The sequence below is a fragment of the Gigantopelta aegis genome, unplaced genomic scaffold (genome assembly GCF_016097555.1).
Source record: "Gigantopelta aegis isolate Gae_Host unplaced genomic scaffold, Gae_host_genome ctg3868_pilon_pilon:::debris, whole genome shotgun sequence".
Classification (NCBI taxonomy): Eukaryota; Metazoa; Mollusca; class Gastropoda; order Neomphalida; family Peltospiridae; genus Gigantopelta; species Gigantopelta aegis.
Genome location: NW_024533556.1, coordinates 1 through 15,187, shown reverse-complemented (window position 1 = coordinate 15,187; position 15,187 = coordinate 1). Strand labels below are relative to the sequence as shown.

General features: G+C 35.7%; 2 protein-coding genes across 4 annotated transcripts; both read left to right on the top strand.

The window, feature by feature from the left end:
* The first annotated feature begins 930 nt into the window (after positions 1–930).
* Positions 931–11,675, top strand: LOC121392469 (carcinoembryonic antigen-related cell adhesion molecule 1-like). Of its 3 annotated transcripts, XM_041523667.1 has the most exons (6): positions 4,457–4,861; positions 5,548–5,898; positions 7,875–8,135; positions 9,025–9,285; positions 10,597–10,648; positions 11,537–11,608. In XM_041523667.1, exons 1-4 carry the CDS (start codon positions 4,807–4,809, stop codon positions 9,153–9,155), a joined length of 798 nt encoding a protein of 265 aa, XP_041379601.1. In that variant the 5' UTR covers positions 4,457–4,806; the 3' UTR covers positions 9,156–9,285; positions 10,597–10,648; positions 11,537–11,608. The 3 variants fall into 3 exon arrangements, with proteins under 3 accessions (XP_041379602.1, XP_041379601.1, XP_041379600.1); XM_041523668.1 differs by lacking the exons at positions 4,457–4,861; positions 10,597–10,648 and adding an exon at positions 931–1,234 and having other exon boundaries at positions 11,537–11,675; XM_041523666.1 differs by lacking the exon at positions 10,597–10,648 and having other exon boundaries at positions 11,537–11,675.
* Positions 11,086–14,941, top strand: LOC121392470 (nephrin-like; the record flags this gene model as incomplete). Its single annotated transcript, XM_041523669.1, has 6 exons — positions 11,086–11,119; positions 11,537–11,815; positions 11,999–12,304; positions 13,369–13,674; positions 14,361–14,495; positions 14,917–14,941. Coding segments are annotated over exons 1-6 (1,085 nt in total), but the record flags the coding sequence as incomplete, so codon positions are not given.
* Between the last annotated feature and the right edge of the window lie 246 nt (positions 14,942–15,187).

Below are 15,187 nucleotides of genomic sequence, written 5' to 3'. Positions count from 1 at the left end.
CATTAACAATAAAGTTCAGACAAGTAAGTATCTCAATACAAAACGTTACAAACCCTTAAAACCAATAATTTTGCTAAGTCTTACGATATCTGGAGAGGGGATACAACCTTGGGGGGTGGGGGACACAAGCTATATTGTTACCTTTATTTAAATAGAGTAGGGGAAACAAATCTTACATTTTGGTCCTGGGGAGGGAAAGTGCCTCTCCACCCCTGTCGACGACGACGACTACTACTACTACTACCACACCACCCCCAAAAAAAACAAAAAAAACAACAACAACAAAACAAAACAAAATACAACAAAAAAACAAAAAAACAAAAACCTACTACCACCATCACAAACATCGGACTCATTGGCCTTTCGATTGTTACCTGTCTTTCACACTTTAAACACACTGTTATGCTAATTTGTATTATTCACTACAAATTAAGAATTTTAGAGTTTAAAGAGTATCTTTATATAAAAACAACACCAAAACAAAATAGCAACCAAGACTCATTTTCACAGTCTTACTGTTACTAATATCCGTATAAATACAACTTAACCGTTTTATTAAGCACTTTTATAATATCTGAAGAATCACTTTAAAAATCCTTCTGTACTACGGTAATATAGGATGTCCAGCTAGTTTCGTATAGACCACACCACAACACACATTATAAAAGGCGTATGAGTCCGGTGTTTAGAACGTCGCCATGCGTATCTGCTGAAATTGGCTGCTATGAAATGGCTGCTAGAATCCGCTCGGTATTACAAAATGGCGAGAATTGTTCTAACTGGCTAGTAAGCATTTGACGATATGCGTTAATGACGACGACTCGCGAGTGAATTAAAAGTGCAGTTATGCTTGTATTTGAACTTAGAACTTGACTGTATACGATTGAAACGAGACACTGCAGCTTTAACGGGATGCGAGGATTGCGACAATGCTTTATCTTCATAGTTGATGTAGTGCTTCCCAGCACGCTTCAGACTCTTATAAAAATAGGACAAAGCTAACACCAGCATTTATTTCTATGAAAGACAATAATATAATTACGTTTATTTATTTAATATTGATATTATGTTTACTGTTGTTCGATGTTGGTTTTGTATGTTAACCCACATTCACAAAAACACCGTTAGAATAGCGGACTGTTTGCAAATATAACTGGGACACACGTGAAACCGTCTGGTAACAATTGTCAACGGTCTAGTTAGTTGTGTATTGTGCTGCTTAAAGGAGATAAAGGTACAAGGAAGTATAAACAACATGATTACCACAAACTAGTCGTGGAATGAAACATTCGCCGAACTGTTAACATAATTCACCATAGTCTTAGCTAATATAAACCTTTTCGCCTAACTAAAAGACAAGAATTATGCTTCCGGGAAATTCGCAGTTAGGCGACATTTCGTACCCAGCTTCTTATATCATATGACAACAAAATAATTATAGGCGTTTTAGAGATGACATTTTACTTGAGAGTTGCCCGATATCCAACCTCTCGATCGAATCCTTATATAGATACATGTATCCAAAAGACAAAAATTATGCTTCCGGGAAACTCGCAGTTAGGCAACACTTCGTACCGATCCGATTCGTTCCCGGACCGTTTTATACCCGAGACATGTCGTCCCCTGGTCATTTAGTACATGTTTGTATATTGAACTGTATATTGCTCGGTCTGTCGTAGTTCGTTGGTTGATATATTTTAAATGCTTCTTTTTCGTTGTTAAAACATAATTACTGTGTGCATGGGATGACAGGAATTTGTAAAAGTAAAATAATTGTATTACTTTAATATTTTCTTTCTTCCCCTTGACATTTACTCGCTGGTACACACTTTTAATGAATTATCTCTGCGACATAGGCTGTTAGGAGACCATACTTTCCTTGATTGACATATACTCAACAACGAAAGTTTAGCTAATGTTATAGCATTATAATTACTGATTAAGGTATATATAATACACGCATAAATAATCGAACAACGCAAGAACGCACACATACACAACCCAAACAAACAAAATAATAATCATAAAAATAATAATAATAGAAAAACAACGCCCAAACAGAAAAACCTACAACCCCTTCCCCCCCCCCCCCCGAAAAAAACAACAAAACCCAACAACAACACCCCCCCCCCAAAAAAAAAAAAAAAACCCCACAACAACAACAAAAAACCACAAAAGAAACAACAACAAACAAACAAAAAACCCACCCAAAAACAAACTAAACCATTCATTGAAAACCCCCAGCTACTTTACAGTGACCATGCTGTTTTTGTTGTTTATACTTACTGGCCGATACGTTAAAGATGAGTGTGGACATTACTTTATAACATTATTATCCTGTTGGATATTTGTGAAAATATCGAAACTATTTTATTATAGTTATGACCAGTTAAAAATACGCGGTAAAAATCGATTATTAATAAATAACTTAAAATGTTAGACTATGCAAAACAAAATCCATTAGGCGATACTCTTAAAGGGACACACCTGAGTTTGCAGCATTGTAAGATGTTTCCGACTAATAAAATATTTCTACGATTAAACTTACATATTAAATATATTTTCTTGTTTAGAATATCAGTGTCTGTATATTCAATGTGTTTCTGGTCATCTTAATATTTGTAAGAAATCCAAACTGGATTTTGTCTTCAAATAATTTGGTACGTTCGAAAAAATATATTTTCGGAATTAAAATGAATTTTAACCTATTACAAATATTAGAACGATCAGAAACATGTTTAATATACAGCCACTAATATTTTATACAGAAAAATATAGTTGATATGTAATTACAATAGTTAAAAAGTCTCTGTTAGTCGATAGATTAAAATTGCAGTAAACTCAGGAATGTCCCTTTAACGACTGTGGCTAAAATAATATATGCAATATATCAACCACACTAAGCCCCATAAATATGAATACGGTAATACAATACCTCCTTCAAACTATTAACGGAACAAACTGGAACTGTTTATGGCTCATTTGTCACATGTTTGGAATGTTTTTACAACAGCTCTAAATTTACCACAAAATTGTAGTACTAGCTTTTACAGATACCTTCTTACATGATTCAGGAACAAAGGTACGTTAATTGATAGAGTGATACTGGATGAAATAAAATTGCATATATTTATTGCCCAGATAAAACTAAATTGTTTTACAACAAACACAGTCACATTTATTACCATTTCTCTACAAAATATTAGATTCCATGTCAAATTTATTTCCATTAACAGGACTGTAAATTTTAATTGCGCTGCCAAATATTAGATGCCATATCCACTTAACCCGAGTATTTTGTCGTTGAGAGCTAGATGTGCATTTGGACGGGTATAGTGGCTCTCTGCGAGTAGGCAAAGATTCCCGTTCTAATACTAATCCTATGTTTGACGTTATATGTCATTATACTAATCGGCGAACCCGAAATCAATTAATATGGTATTTGACGTCAAACATATGATTATATTTGTATCAGAATGGGAATCTTTGCCTACTGAGCTTACTCGGTGGTAGGCAAAATCCCGTGTTTTTCGTCACAGAGTTATTTATCTAACGGTAGGCTACTCGAGCGAGGTTCCACATTCTTCATTCTTCATTCTTCAATACTCTGGAGGAGGAAGTGCTGTTGTATTCACATGTTTGCTTCATACTCGTGTTGATGTATTATTATAGGTACACGAGATTTTATTTAGGGGCGGAACGTAGCTCAGCGGTAAAGCGCCCGCTAGCATCGATCCCGATCGGTGGGCACATTGGGCTATTTCTCGTTCCAGCCAGTGCACCACGACTGGTATATCAGAGGTTGTGGTATGTGCTATCCTATCTGTAGGATGGCGCATATGAAATATCCCTTGCTACTAATGGAACAATTTAGCGGGTTTCCTTTTTAAGACTAAATGTCAAAGTTACCAAATGGTTGACATCTAATAGCCGATTGTTAATAAATCAATGTGCTTGGGTGTCATAACACATTCATTCATTCCATCTAGAAAGAGCTGCGGATCTATATACTTGTTTCCTGGCAGATAATAAAAGTAAAGTTTGATTTAATTAACGACATCACTAGAGCACATGAATTTTTTAATTATCGGCTACTGAATGTCAGACATTTTGTAATTCTTAAACATAGTCTTCCGAGGTAACCCAATACGTTTGGCCATTAGTAGCAAGGAATAGTTATGACTTTTTGCCACATACAGGAAAGCACTTACAACGGCCTTTGATATACCAGTCGTGGTCCACTGGTTGTAGGAAACGGGGAAAAACCCCAATCAGACAATATTTAGAATATATACTTTTTAACCATCAACTAATCTAGTAATATTACTAGTAATTTGCTGATTCAAACATATGAGCTTATTGAATATGTTAAAAATCGTATACTCGGATGAACTTTCAACACGTAATAGTTATATTGTAATATAATAATATTATATTGTGTTAATTATTACAGCACTATATTATGACAAAGTTGGTCAATAAATTGAACGTAGTAAATGATTATACAAAAATAATACACTGGCACGGGGGATTAAATCTCTTTTGGCCACACAAATTGTCTCTTATACCGTTGCCTGGACACGATCATATGACACCGAATCGTCCGCATTTCCCAGATCGCCAGGATAATAACATTATTAAAAGAGAATGTTCAGTTAACGATTATATACGGGATACAAAACAGTATACATACCACCCCCGTACATGAAGATACGTTTGACCTAGATATTTTGTTGATTGTTCACCTACATAAATCCACACACACTGTACCCGGAAGAAAGCCCGTTTGTACAGGTCTGTTTAATAATGGCTGTGTTCGTGTACATATTAGTTTCTATGACCGCGGTTAATCACGTTCTAGGTAAGTGTTTAGTACTTCTATATTTATAAAGAAAATAATCAAAATTGGGAGCCGTAGGTCGGTACGCGTTCATGAATATGCATTTCGAACATACAAAAAGAAGTGTCAATGGCCTCGGTGGTGTTGTAGTTAAGCCACCTGACTTATGGTAGGTACGCATCCCGGTAGCGGCTCCCATTCAGAGCGAGTTTAACGACTCAACGTAGTCTTTAGAGATAACCCGATACGTGTGCCCATTAGTAGCAAGGAATGTTGTACATAATGCCCTATTTTCCTCAATTTTAATGTTGCTTGAACCTTGATTGGATATAAGCACGAAAATAAGTTGAAATGAATGAAGAAAAAAAAAGAATACATGTACGTGTAGGGATAGGGATACATATTACCTGTTTGTCATATATAAAATAATTTGACAACTCTTAATAGAAGGTACGTGTTGAGGCACAAACATTTGTCATGGTTTGGTCAAATTAATTTGTAGTTCTTTTGGCACACACTGTAGTAAGTAAATATTTGCTTTTGTAGAGTCACCTACTACTACTACTACTACTACTACTACTACTGCTACTATTTCTACTTCTACTTCTACTTTTACTACTATTACCACCATCACCACCACCACCACTACCACTACTACCACTATTACTACCAGCATTATTATTATTATTATTATTATTATTTCAAAGGTTCATCACTGTCTATTTCTGGATCTTCGTCTTATGCAGTGTTGAATCAGCCGTTTACCTTGACCTGTACAGTGTCTCAAGCTGCTGGTCTCAATGATATCGTAAATGTCTATAAGAACTCACCTGACGTGTTTGCTTCTCTGAGCCAGTATATGTCTACATGTTCTGTGTTCAATGATGGACCACCAGGTTACACTGTGTCTTGCCGGGATGGAACAAATAGTAACCCGTCCACCACTAAGAAGTATCATCTGAGGATCAACAGAGCTGCAGAACGTGATGCTACAGACTGGTGGTGTGATCTCAATGCAGCTAGAACACGCAGCAACACGTTTAGGCTGCAGTTCAGCAGTAAGTTATGACTTTAATTATACCTGACATCACAAACAAATAAAGTCTCTATCTAAAATTACAAAATGGTTTTGACACAATATGTAGCCAATGTAGTATTAAACCGCTGACAGAAGTTTAAAAATATCAGGTTGACCAGAAACACGTTTGATTTGCCAGAATTTATAATTAAAACTAAACGCTGTAAATAATGTGCAAGTTAACGACATACATTCTGTAACAGCCAAAAATATTCCATTCCAAGATTGAACAAAAAACACTAGTACAAAGGTTTATAAGGCTTAAATTAGATTTGATGATGGGCTAAAGCATTGTAATTGTTTAGTGGCGTAGAGTGGGCGGGGCCACCAGGGTGATTGTCCTGGGCGCAAAATTCTGGACCGGTGGAAGCGAATTGGGGAGTGCTAACGGTCCACTGGTTAAGCGGCTCAATACTTGCCTTGCCCCGGGCGCTGGCAACCCACGCTACGCCACTGCTTGTTTACAGTGTACAAATTCTGTCAATTATGGGTTCCAATCCCTGACCTGAATGCATAAAATGTTCAAATTGCACATTGTTTCACAGGTATTAATTCTTGAAAAATAATCTACACGTAGAACAGTAGTGTGACGTCACAGGTATGGATTAATTTCAGGGATACCGAAACAGTCGCCACTTAGGCCAGCAGTGGAAACTCCTCTTGTTTCAGCACCCGTAATCCCGCACCAACAAATTACTGCAAATTTTCTTGCATGTAAAACATATCCAAGATGTGGCACATTGTATCTTTCAAAGCCGATTATATCATAATGGTGCTCACTTTCTCAGGGTTTTTTTATATTTAAAAACATAAATATTTCGAACCAGGAAGTAAATAAAGTTGGCCTAAAGGCCTAGACGTTTTCCCCTGCCAAATGTATGAAATACTGACCCCCCTGACCTCGTCAAGGATTCATTACCCTAAACAGGAAATAATCAGAACACCGAAGTCATCTATTTCACATGCTTATACCCCTAAAGACATATATAATTATACATTAGTAAAAATTATACCTGCTTACGCTGTCGTTTGCCGTGTGCCACTTAAATTTAATATTTGATAAATATATATTTCTTAAATGTGACATACTCTAGGTTTTGAACACTACGGCTTATTGTTCGCTAATAGAGCCGTTTTTATGGTTTCCGGAGTATATCTTTCTTATCAATTCATATAGTATCATTAAACGTTGCATGTAAGTACAGCTTGGGATGGCGGTGTGTCGAGTACCATAACTAGCTGACCTCGACCTACTCTTCATGCATTACATTATAGGAACTCTTTTTCTGAGTCATATATTCCTTGTCAGTTCATATAGGATCATCAAACCTCGATGGCTGTGTGTTGCGTGCCATAACTAGGTCACCGCGACTTACTTTTGATGGACGTATCACGTACTTACCGATACACTTGTTCATAACTGAAATAAGACATTACTTATATTTCAGTGTTTAGATTATCCTTTTAGGTACGCCCGTTTATGCCAACATTGAGTTTATGGTCATTCTGGGGGTTTTAAAGGCACGAAATGCCGTTCTCATAATTTTAAAAACGCGCGTAGGTCTAAGAAATTAAGATTATGGAGACAAGCTCTTGCCTAGTTTAGATGGGGTTCCAAGTTTCAACGTCACAGACTCTTGTTTCTCTCTATTGTAACTTTATCAAGATGTGCTTTGCAGGTTTGTTGATTAACCAAACTTGATGTCTATTTCCAATGGTTCAAACTAATGTCTGTGCCTTTAATTCAACAAAGAGAAAAGTCGTAAATTGCATTCCACTTTGTCCATCTTCCATAATTTTAGCTGTTTTGCTGATTAAAATATGAATTTTTGTATCCAGCTTATACTTTAATGCTATGAAAAATATACCGAACACAAAAGAAAATAAGGCATCACCGAAATCCGTGCAGGATATTTTGCTGGAAATATTAAAATAACTTTCTGTTATCTTTTTCAGGTGGTCCAGACTCTGTTACACTCAGTCCACCATCACCTGGGTCTCTAGCAGAAGGAGACAGTCTGACTGTGACGTGTGCTGCTAGTTGTACACCACCATGTTCCTATTCCTGGACTCCGAGACATCAGCAGATCTCACCAACCTCTCAGTTAAAACTGACAAACATCAACAGGAGTCAGACAGAGAATGTGTACACGTGTACAGCGACCAACTCACTTATACCAAAATCTAAAACTAAACAGTTCACACTGACAGTGTACTGTGAGTAGTATAATTTAATTTGCTACTTTTGTTATAATTTTACTTAATGAACGATTAATTCTTTTGAAATCTTAAGAGATCATTTTAGAATTCTTCTTTACTTAAAAAAATTACCTACAGTAAACAGTCATAATTATATATGTAGATCAGTTTGTTAGTGGTGATTGAGACACATTCAATGCACTTGATACGTAATAAAAACGTACAATATATCCTGACTGCACAAGTCGTATGGCATTTGAATATCGTGTGGGCAAGACATAGCCCAGCGGTAAAGCGCTCGCTTGATGCACGGTCGGTTCAGGGGTCGATCCTCGTTGGTGGATTCATTAGGCTATTTGGCATTCTAGTCAGTGCACCACAACTGGTATATCAAAGGCCGTGGAATATCCTATTCTGACTGTGGGATGGTGCATATAATATATTTCTTGCTACTAATGGAAAAATGTAGCGAGTTTCCTCTCTAAGACTATATGTCATATTATCAAATGCTTGACATCCCATAGCCAATGATTAATAAATCAATGTGTTCTAGTGGTGTCGTTAAACAAAAACAAAGTTTAACTCTGACAATCCCTTACCTTATTCATTCGGACAAATATGGCCAAAATAAGTAATTGAACTGATTTGAATGGGGGCTCTAAACTAAACTGACTAAACTGACAGATAATAAAGTACACAAAAGCCATCAAAATGTGTGAACACAGTAACAATACTAATGCTCATATAGTTTAGAATTAACCTTTTGTCTATCTGGAGATAGACTCTGTATGAATGTATCATGATTACTTTTTTAATTCCCATTTTAGGTTAGGTATGACCCCGTGTGTGTTTGTTAGGTATCAACAAAGTGATTGAATTGTTACTTGCTTTATGTTTATTTGTGTAGATGGTCCAGACAGTGTCCAGCTGAACACCACTTCTCCACTGACAGTGAAGGAAGGTGACCATGTATCTGTGTCATGTGGAGCGACTAACTGTTCTCCATCATGTTCTTTCATGTGGAAGTTTAAATCTTAGATACAATCAACCAGCGATGTGCTGTCATTAAATAACATACAGAGATCAGCAGCCGGTGACTACACATGTACTGCTAGAAACACAAACACACAGAAATCATTAGACAAGACCATTTCTCTGGATGTGCAATGTGAGTAAACTGTTTGGTTTCATTATTAGATCATTAATTTTTCATGTATATAGGTATTTTAATACAAGTGAAATACGATTTTCGATTTAAATTGGGATTCATGGGAAGGGTTCGTGCCCGAACACCATGCTGTGACATCGACGCTACATAATATTGTTAATTATTAATATATATCTAGTACCTCGTTTATAGGAGGACAGCTACTCCCGAGGGGATCCTCTACTGGAGAATATTTCGTAAAGCAAATATTTTATAATACAAAGTGAATTGGAAATGTGTTAATGACTATTGGATTTTTGCATTCATTAACTTGATGGAATACCTGATACTGTGTTCTCGCTGCTCCATTTAAGCGGGGCGCTCCTCCCCGCTATTCCATTTTGCCGCCCTCCTTTCGCGTTCCCCGCCCTCCTTTATTTTTGAGCCCCTCTCTTTATTTTCCAGCACCTATCTCCGCTATTTCCAAATGCACACTTTTTTCCACACAAAAAACAACGATCAGTCTGCACACTGGACATCAAAGGAAACAAGCCGCGTTGTGTACGAAACAGCAATTGACGAAACATTTACGACAGTTACCGTAACGTAATTTAACAATATTTTTAACAGCCTCTATTTTGTCCAATATCTGTATCCATTTGTATGTTTGACAGACACAATAAAAGTTATATTTTATGTGAGCAATGAAAACATTTTATTTTTTACAGATTCGGCAATCTCCGATCGAAAACCCCCCACTTATTTGGCGCCAAATTTGTCACGTGATCAGAACGGTCATTCTGTCTTTTGTTTCCACTAACTATCGTCTGATATTTTGTCCATAGTTGCAGATATAATTGGTTGTAACTGATGATTTTTACTTTCTGTCATTCTGTTTATTCAGCAGTTTTTTTTTATAAAATATTGTAACCTTTTCATCTTGGGGGGATATGAACGTTTATAAAAACAACAGAAGTGGTAGTGTTTATCATTAAAAGCATTTATCGTGAGTGCCAAATACTATATACACCGCCTTTTCAAAAACGAAACTACTTTTTATCAGCTGGCGATACTGCTGTATCACAGCAATCGATTCATTCGATGAAAATGGAAATAACAAAAATGTATCCGACATTAGGAGATCACTTTACACAAATCTTTATTGTTTTTCGTATATCTTGACATCTTTATTAAAAATTATAATATTAAAACTTTGATCGGTCCAGCAAAACCGGAACTGCCGGTGAATGTCAGACTGATATCATCTTCGGTTCAATTAAAAGACTTGTGCTTGTATTTCGTATTTATAAACCTTTTTGCACTTTTTTGTAGGCAAACTAAGGAGTATATCTTTTCACAAAGTCTACCAACACACAACAATATGGTAAATAGACTACCCCCCCCCCCCTTTTTTTTTTTGCTTTTCGTTTATTGGTTTTTTTTTTTTATTTTTTTTTTATTTTTGAAGGGTGTGGTGCCGAGCGGCCGCCCTCCTTTAATTTTCACCCAGCGAGAACACTGCCTGCAAATGACAAACAAAGCTGAATTAGTGTAATGATTTCAGATGCCAACACATTTTATACGGTCCATACTTTGTTGTTATAGTAGTGTAGAAGGCGTTGATTACTATCCATTGTTCTAGCTTAATTAATGGACTTGTAATAATGCACAAAGTCCGCCAACCCTTCCCCTACACGGCTGCCTGTGACATCGTGCATACATTTGCATACTAATGATTTACCATGCATACAAATAGGCAACACTCCCTAAATTTTGTTCTAGCTTAATTAATGAACTAACCAATATTTGCTATGGTCCACGATGTCCGCCGACCCTTACTCTATGTGGCTGACCTGTGACGTCATGTACACATTTGCATATTAATGAGTTATCGTGCATATTAATGAGGCTCCTGCCTGTTGTCAGAGTTCTATTTATTAAAAGTACATTGCTGTTGTTTTAGTTATCTTTTCACTATCCATTCATTTTGACTTTTATTTATTTGCCATTCTAGTTAAAATAACTAAATATTGTTGTAAAATAAGTATTGCTTTCATTGAATGCTATATTAAATGTTACTCTTGAGTTCATAAATAATTTAGATATACCAAACTTAGATTCCTCCTATCAAGTTTAACTCAGAATCTACTTATTTACTATTTTATAAAATATTTTCATTGCAATATTTAAATGGGTTTTTGTTTTCAAACTCCCAAGCAATTCCCTATTTCACATGGAATGATCCATTTGTTTGTAATACATGTACTTGCAGACCGATCTTCCATCACTTCTCTGACTTTGAACTCACAGTTTACAAGAGTTACAGTTGAGGAGCGGATTCCTGTGACTCTGAGATGTGATGTTGACAGTGATCCAGGATCTGACATAAAATTATTGAACAACTCACAGATTCTGCGTGAAGTGACAAACTCTAAACTGGCTGAGTACTCGTGGGACGAGGCTGGGTGTCTGGATACAGGACACTACAAGTGTGAAGCGGGAAACAACATCAAGTCAGCTGTCAGTGAAAGTGTCCAGTTTGTTGTTAGATGTACGTTACACATGTTCGATATAAATACTGATAAATATTTAGTAATAAGGTGGTAGTAATAAAGTGTTAATAAAGTTTGATAAGCAAATCTTCAAATATATTTGTTTTCTTCTGTATACATTAGGTAACTTGTATCTGTATCGAGGCAAATTATTGTTAGTTTTACCAATCAATACATTTCAGGTTCACCGAGACTAGACCATCGTGATCCATTCCAGAACGTGTTTGTAGTAGCAGTAGGTGGTGACGTATCTCTGAAGATATCAGTGATTGCTAATCCAACACCGGCATTCACCTGGTACAAACTGACTGATGGAAACAAAAATAATAGTATTGGGTCTGGACGTTCAGCAACAACTGACGTATCTGCTGTTGGAGAACTCACACTGAGAAATGTTCAGCAGGGAGATATTGGTACCTACCAGGTTGTTGTGTCTAATGGAGCTCCAAGACAAGATCTTGTGGTGAACCTGAAGCTTTATGTAGCAGGTCTGGTTATATTGGTATACTAGCTGGAGGTTTTAGTTGTAGATCATTATCAGATTACTGGTGAGAAACAATATTGAACTTGTGTCTCACTGCCACCCTCTGTTTCAATTTATTTTCTTGTTTATGTTCTATTAAGTTTCAACCACGCTAACTTGCTCCTGAGGTCAAATTCCATACGTTGATGAAAACCCTGTACCAGATTAAAGCCGATGGCCTAACCATTGCACAAACAAGATCGGTTCATTTTGTGTCCAAGTCATCTTTTCTCATGAAGAAGCATTGCACATGCTGTCTACACGGACACTGTTGTACATGTCAGTGGTGTTTTAATTGGTTAAATAAAATGTCACACGGACACGTGATAACATTCACTTCAGTCAGATTTGCTGACAGACACCAAACACTAGAATTATATGTGCTATGTTATTGCTATCTGTACTGCAATCCAATAGAAAATCTATATGCTTGCTCATACATTTTAATACTAGTTATTGCATTAGACTATTAACCTAAATTGAATTCTCTCATCCTAGTGTCCGAAGTACGTTTTGTCTGTTTGGATAAAATTAGTTTTGAGCTACTAGAAACAATGAGACAGATTTTGAATTTGTTAACTTGTTAAACTAGGCAAAACATTTTAAGATTTTAAGTAAGTTAACTGTGAAGTAATAAAAAAGATACAAACACTGTAGCAGCTTAATGTTGATTTACAAATGACAGAAAAAAAATGTTGAAAATAAGTGGTTGGTCATATAAATTATGGGGGGAATAATACTAATAATAATTGCTAGGCACCCGTTGAAAACAACAACCATGTTAGTCTAAGTAGCAGTGAGTTAATATTACATTATGATTTGTCTGACTGTTCTAGGGTAATTACTTTGTTTGTGGGTTTTGTTTTGTTCATGCTTCATAACTTCATTCAGGATGCATTACGTTTTTATTTTAAATGCAATTTAATGTGTACAGCTATTGGCACTATTATGGCAAACACATTATTTATATATCAATGCTTGAAAAAGTAATTGTTTTAGTATACCTCTTTCATATTTATATCGTTCAAGGTCCGCCAAGTATTCCTTCTGATGTCTCAGCATGGGCAAATGGTCCACACTCGATCTTAATTGTTTGGCTGGAGCTTTTTAATGGAGTATCAGAGCAGACGTTTCTTGTACAGTACCGAGCAGATAGAACATCATTGTGGACAAATATTACTGAACAGTTTCCAGGAAAAGGTCTCAACACCATTCAGAAAGCTGTCATATCCAATCTTCAACCAAACTCAAGATATTTGATTCGGGTTTTGGCTTATAACAGATATGGATACAAAGGCTTTACCAAGAACCAGGAAGCTTTGACTTTACCATCAGGTAATAATCATAATATTCAAACTCAAAGATAGCAGATTGCTATAATGTTGATCAGTGGCAGAGCGCTCAGTCAGGTGCAATGCGTTATAGCATCGTTCCTGTTCAGTGGTCCCAGTTGGTCTTTCCATACCCAATCGGTGACCGTGGTCAAACACCGTAGTATGTGCTTTTCAGTATGTGGGGAAGTTCATAATAAAACACAATTCCACTGCTACTTGTTAGTAGTTATTTAGAATTTCTTTCATGCTGTAGAGTAAGTGTTGACCTATTCATATTAGACACCAAATGGCCATTAAATATACTGACGTGATGCCAAAGAAAAAATTATTTCGTTTCGTTATAATGTTGAACTAATTATTTACAGAAAATGAATTTGTAATAATTTAACATTCTCAAAAAGAGATGCAAGTGAGTGGAGGGTGTAGGGGTATGTGTATTAGTATGACTACACTATTTTCTAGACGATTTCAGTGTGATATGGTTGAAGTGTTTGCACTAAGGTCACTATTTGTTTTGCAACTTGAACAATTTCAAGTTTATGATTACATGTTTTGTTCGTATTGTGTTTTACACAACAATAAATACAATGTCTTGTAATTTTAGTGGCAAAACTGTGCTCTGAGTGTAAATGTATCTTTAAGTGATAATTGTAATGCATTTTATTAAAAATTAATCTTTTCCACCAGCCTCATCAAGCAAATTAAATGGGGAAGGAATTGCAGTAGGGGTTGTGATTGGGATTGCTATTTCTGCTGTGATAGTGACTGTGATAGTCTTTATTTTGTGGAGACGAGGTTATATATGCCCTTCTTCTAAATCAGGTAAGACTAGAAAGGAAAATGACTATATAAATAAAATATAATAAATTTATTTTGCAATAGGTAATACAGTTTAATTTCTGTAATATATATATATTAATGTATAATTAAATCACCAGTTAAATTATTCTGATGTAACTATATAATGTTCTCAAATTTATATTTAACATGTATGTCGTTTCTGTTTATATTGTAACCATTTTGTTATATATTTTTCTAGAATGTATTTTTAATATAATTACCTTTAATACACATAACACCTTATAAAAGAACTCTTAAAAACAGGAATGTACATATCATGGCTAAATAATAAATGATATATTTATAAAGATTATTTTTAATATAGGATAACAACATTCCTTCTCACATTTGTTTTCTGTCACCATGGTCTCACTGTTTTATGTCTTGTCTCTGTGTTTCACAGTTGGACAACGAACTGAAAGCAATGAGTAAGTATAACCGCCACCTTTTTTGCACCTTACAATTGGGGTACATCCATGTTGATGTTTTAAAATGTTCAATGTGAAAAAACATTTAGGCCAGGTTCTTATTTTTATGTATATATATATATATATATAAAAAATGAAATGTTAAATAAATATGCAGTTTAACATTAGAATAAATTTATAGTTTTACAACACACATCGGGTCAAATGGTGGTTATCCCACCAACCACCTCACAAAACCACCAAAAT

What these genes read in the sequence shown, in the direction of transcription:
- LOC121392469 (XM_041523666.1), top strand. Translation starts at nt 4,807, where the DNA reads ATGGCTGTGTTCGTGTACATATTAGTTTCTATGACCGCGGTTAATCAC. An exon ending in CGCGGTTAATCACGTTCTAG is followed by an intron (nt 4,862 to 5,547) that starts GTAAGTGTTTAG and finishes ATTATTTCAAAG; the next exon opens with GTTCATCACTGTCTATTTCT. An exon ending in GTTCACACTGACAGTGTACT is followed by an intron (nt 8,136 to 9,024) that starts GTGAGTAGTATA and finishes TTATTTGTGTAG; the next exon opens with ATGGTCCAGACAGTGTCCAG.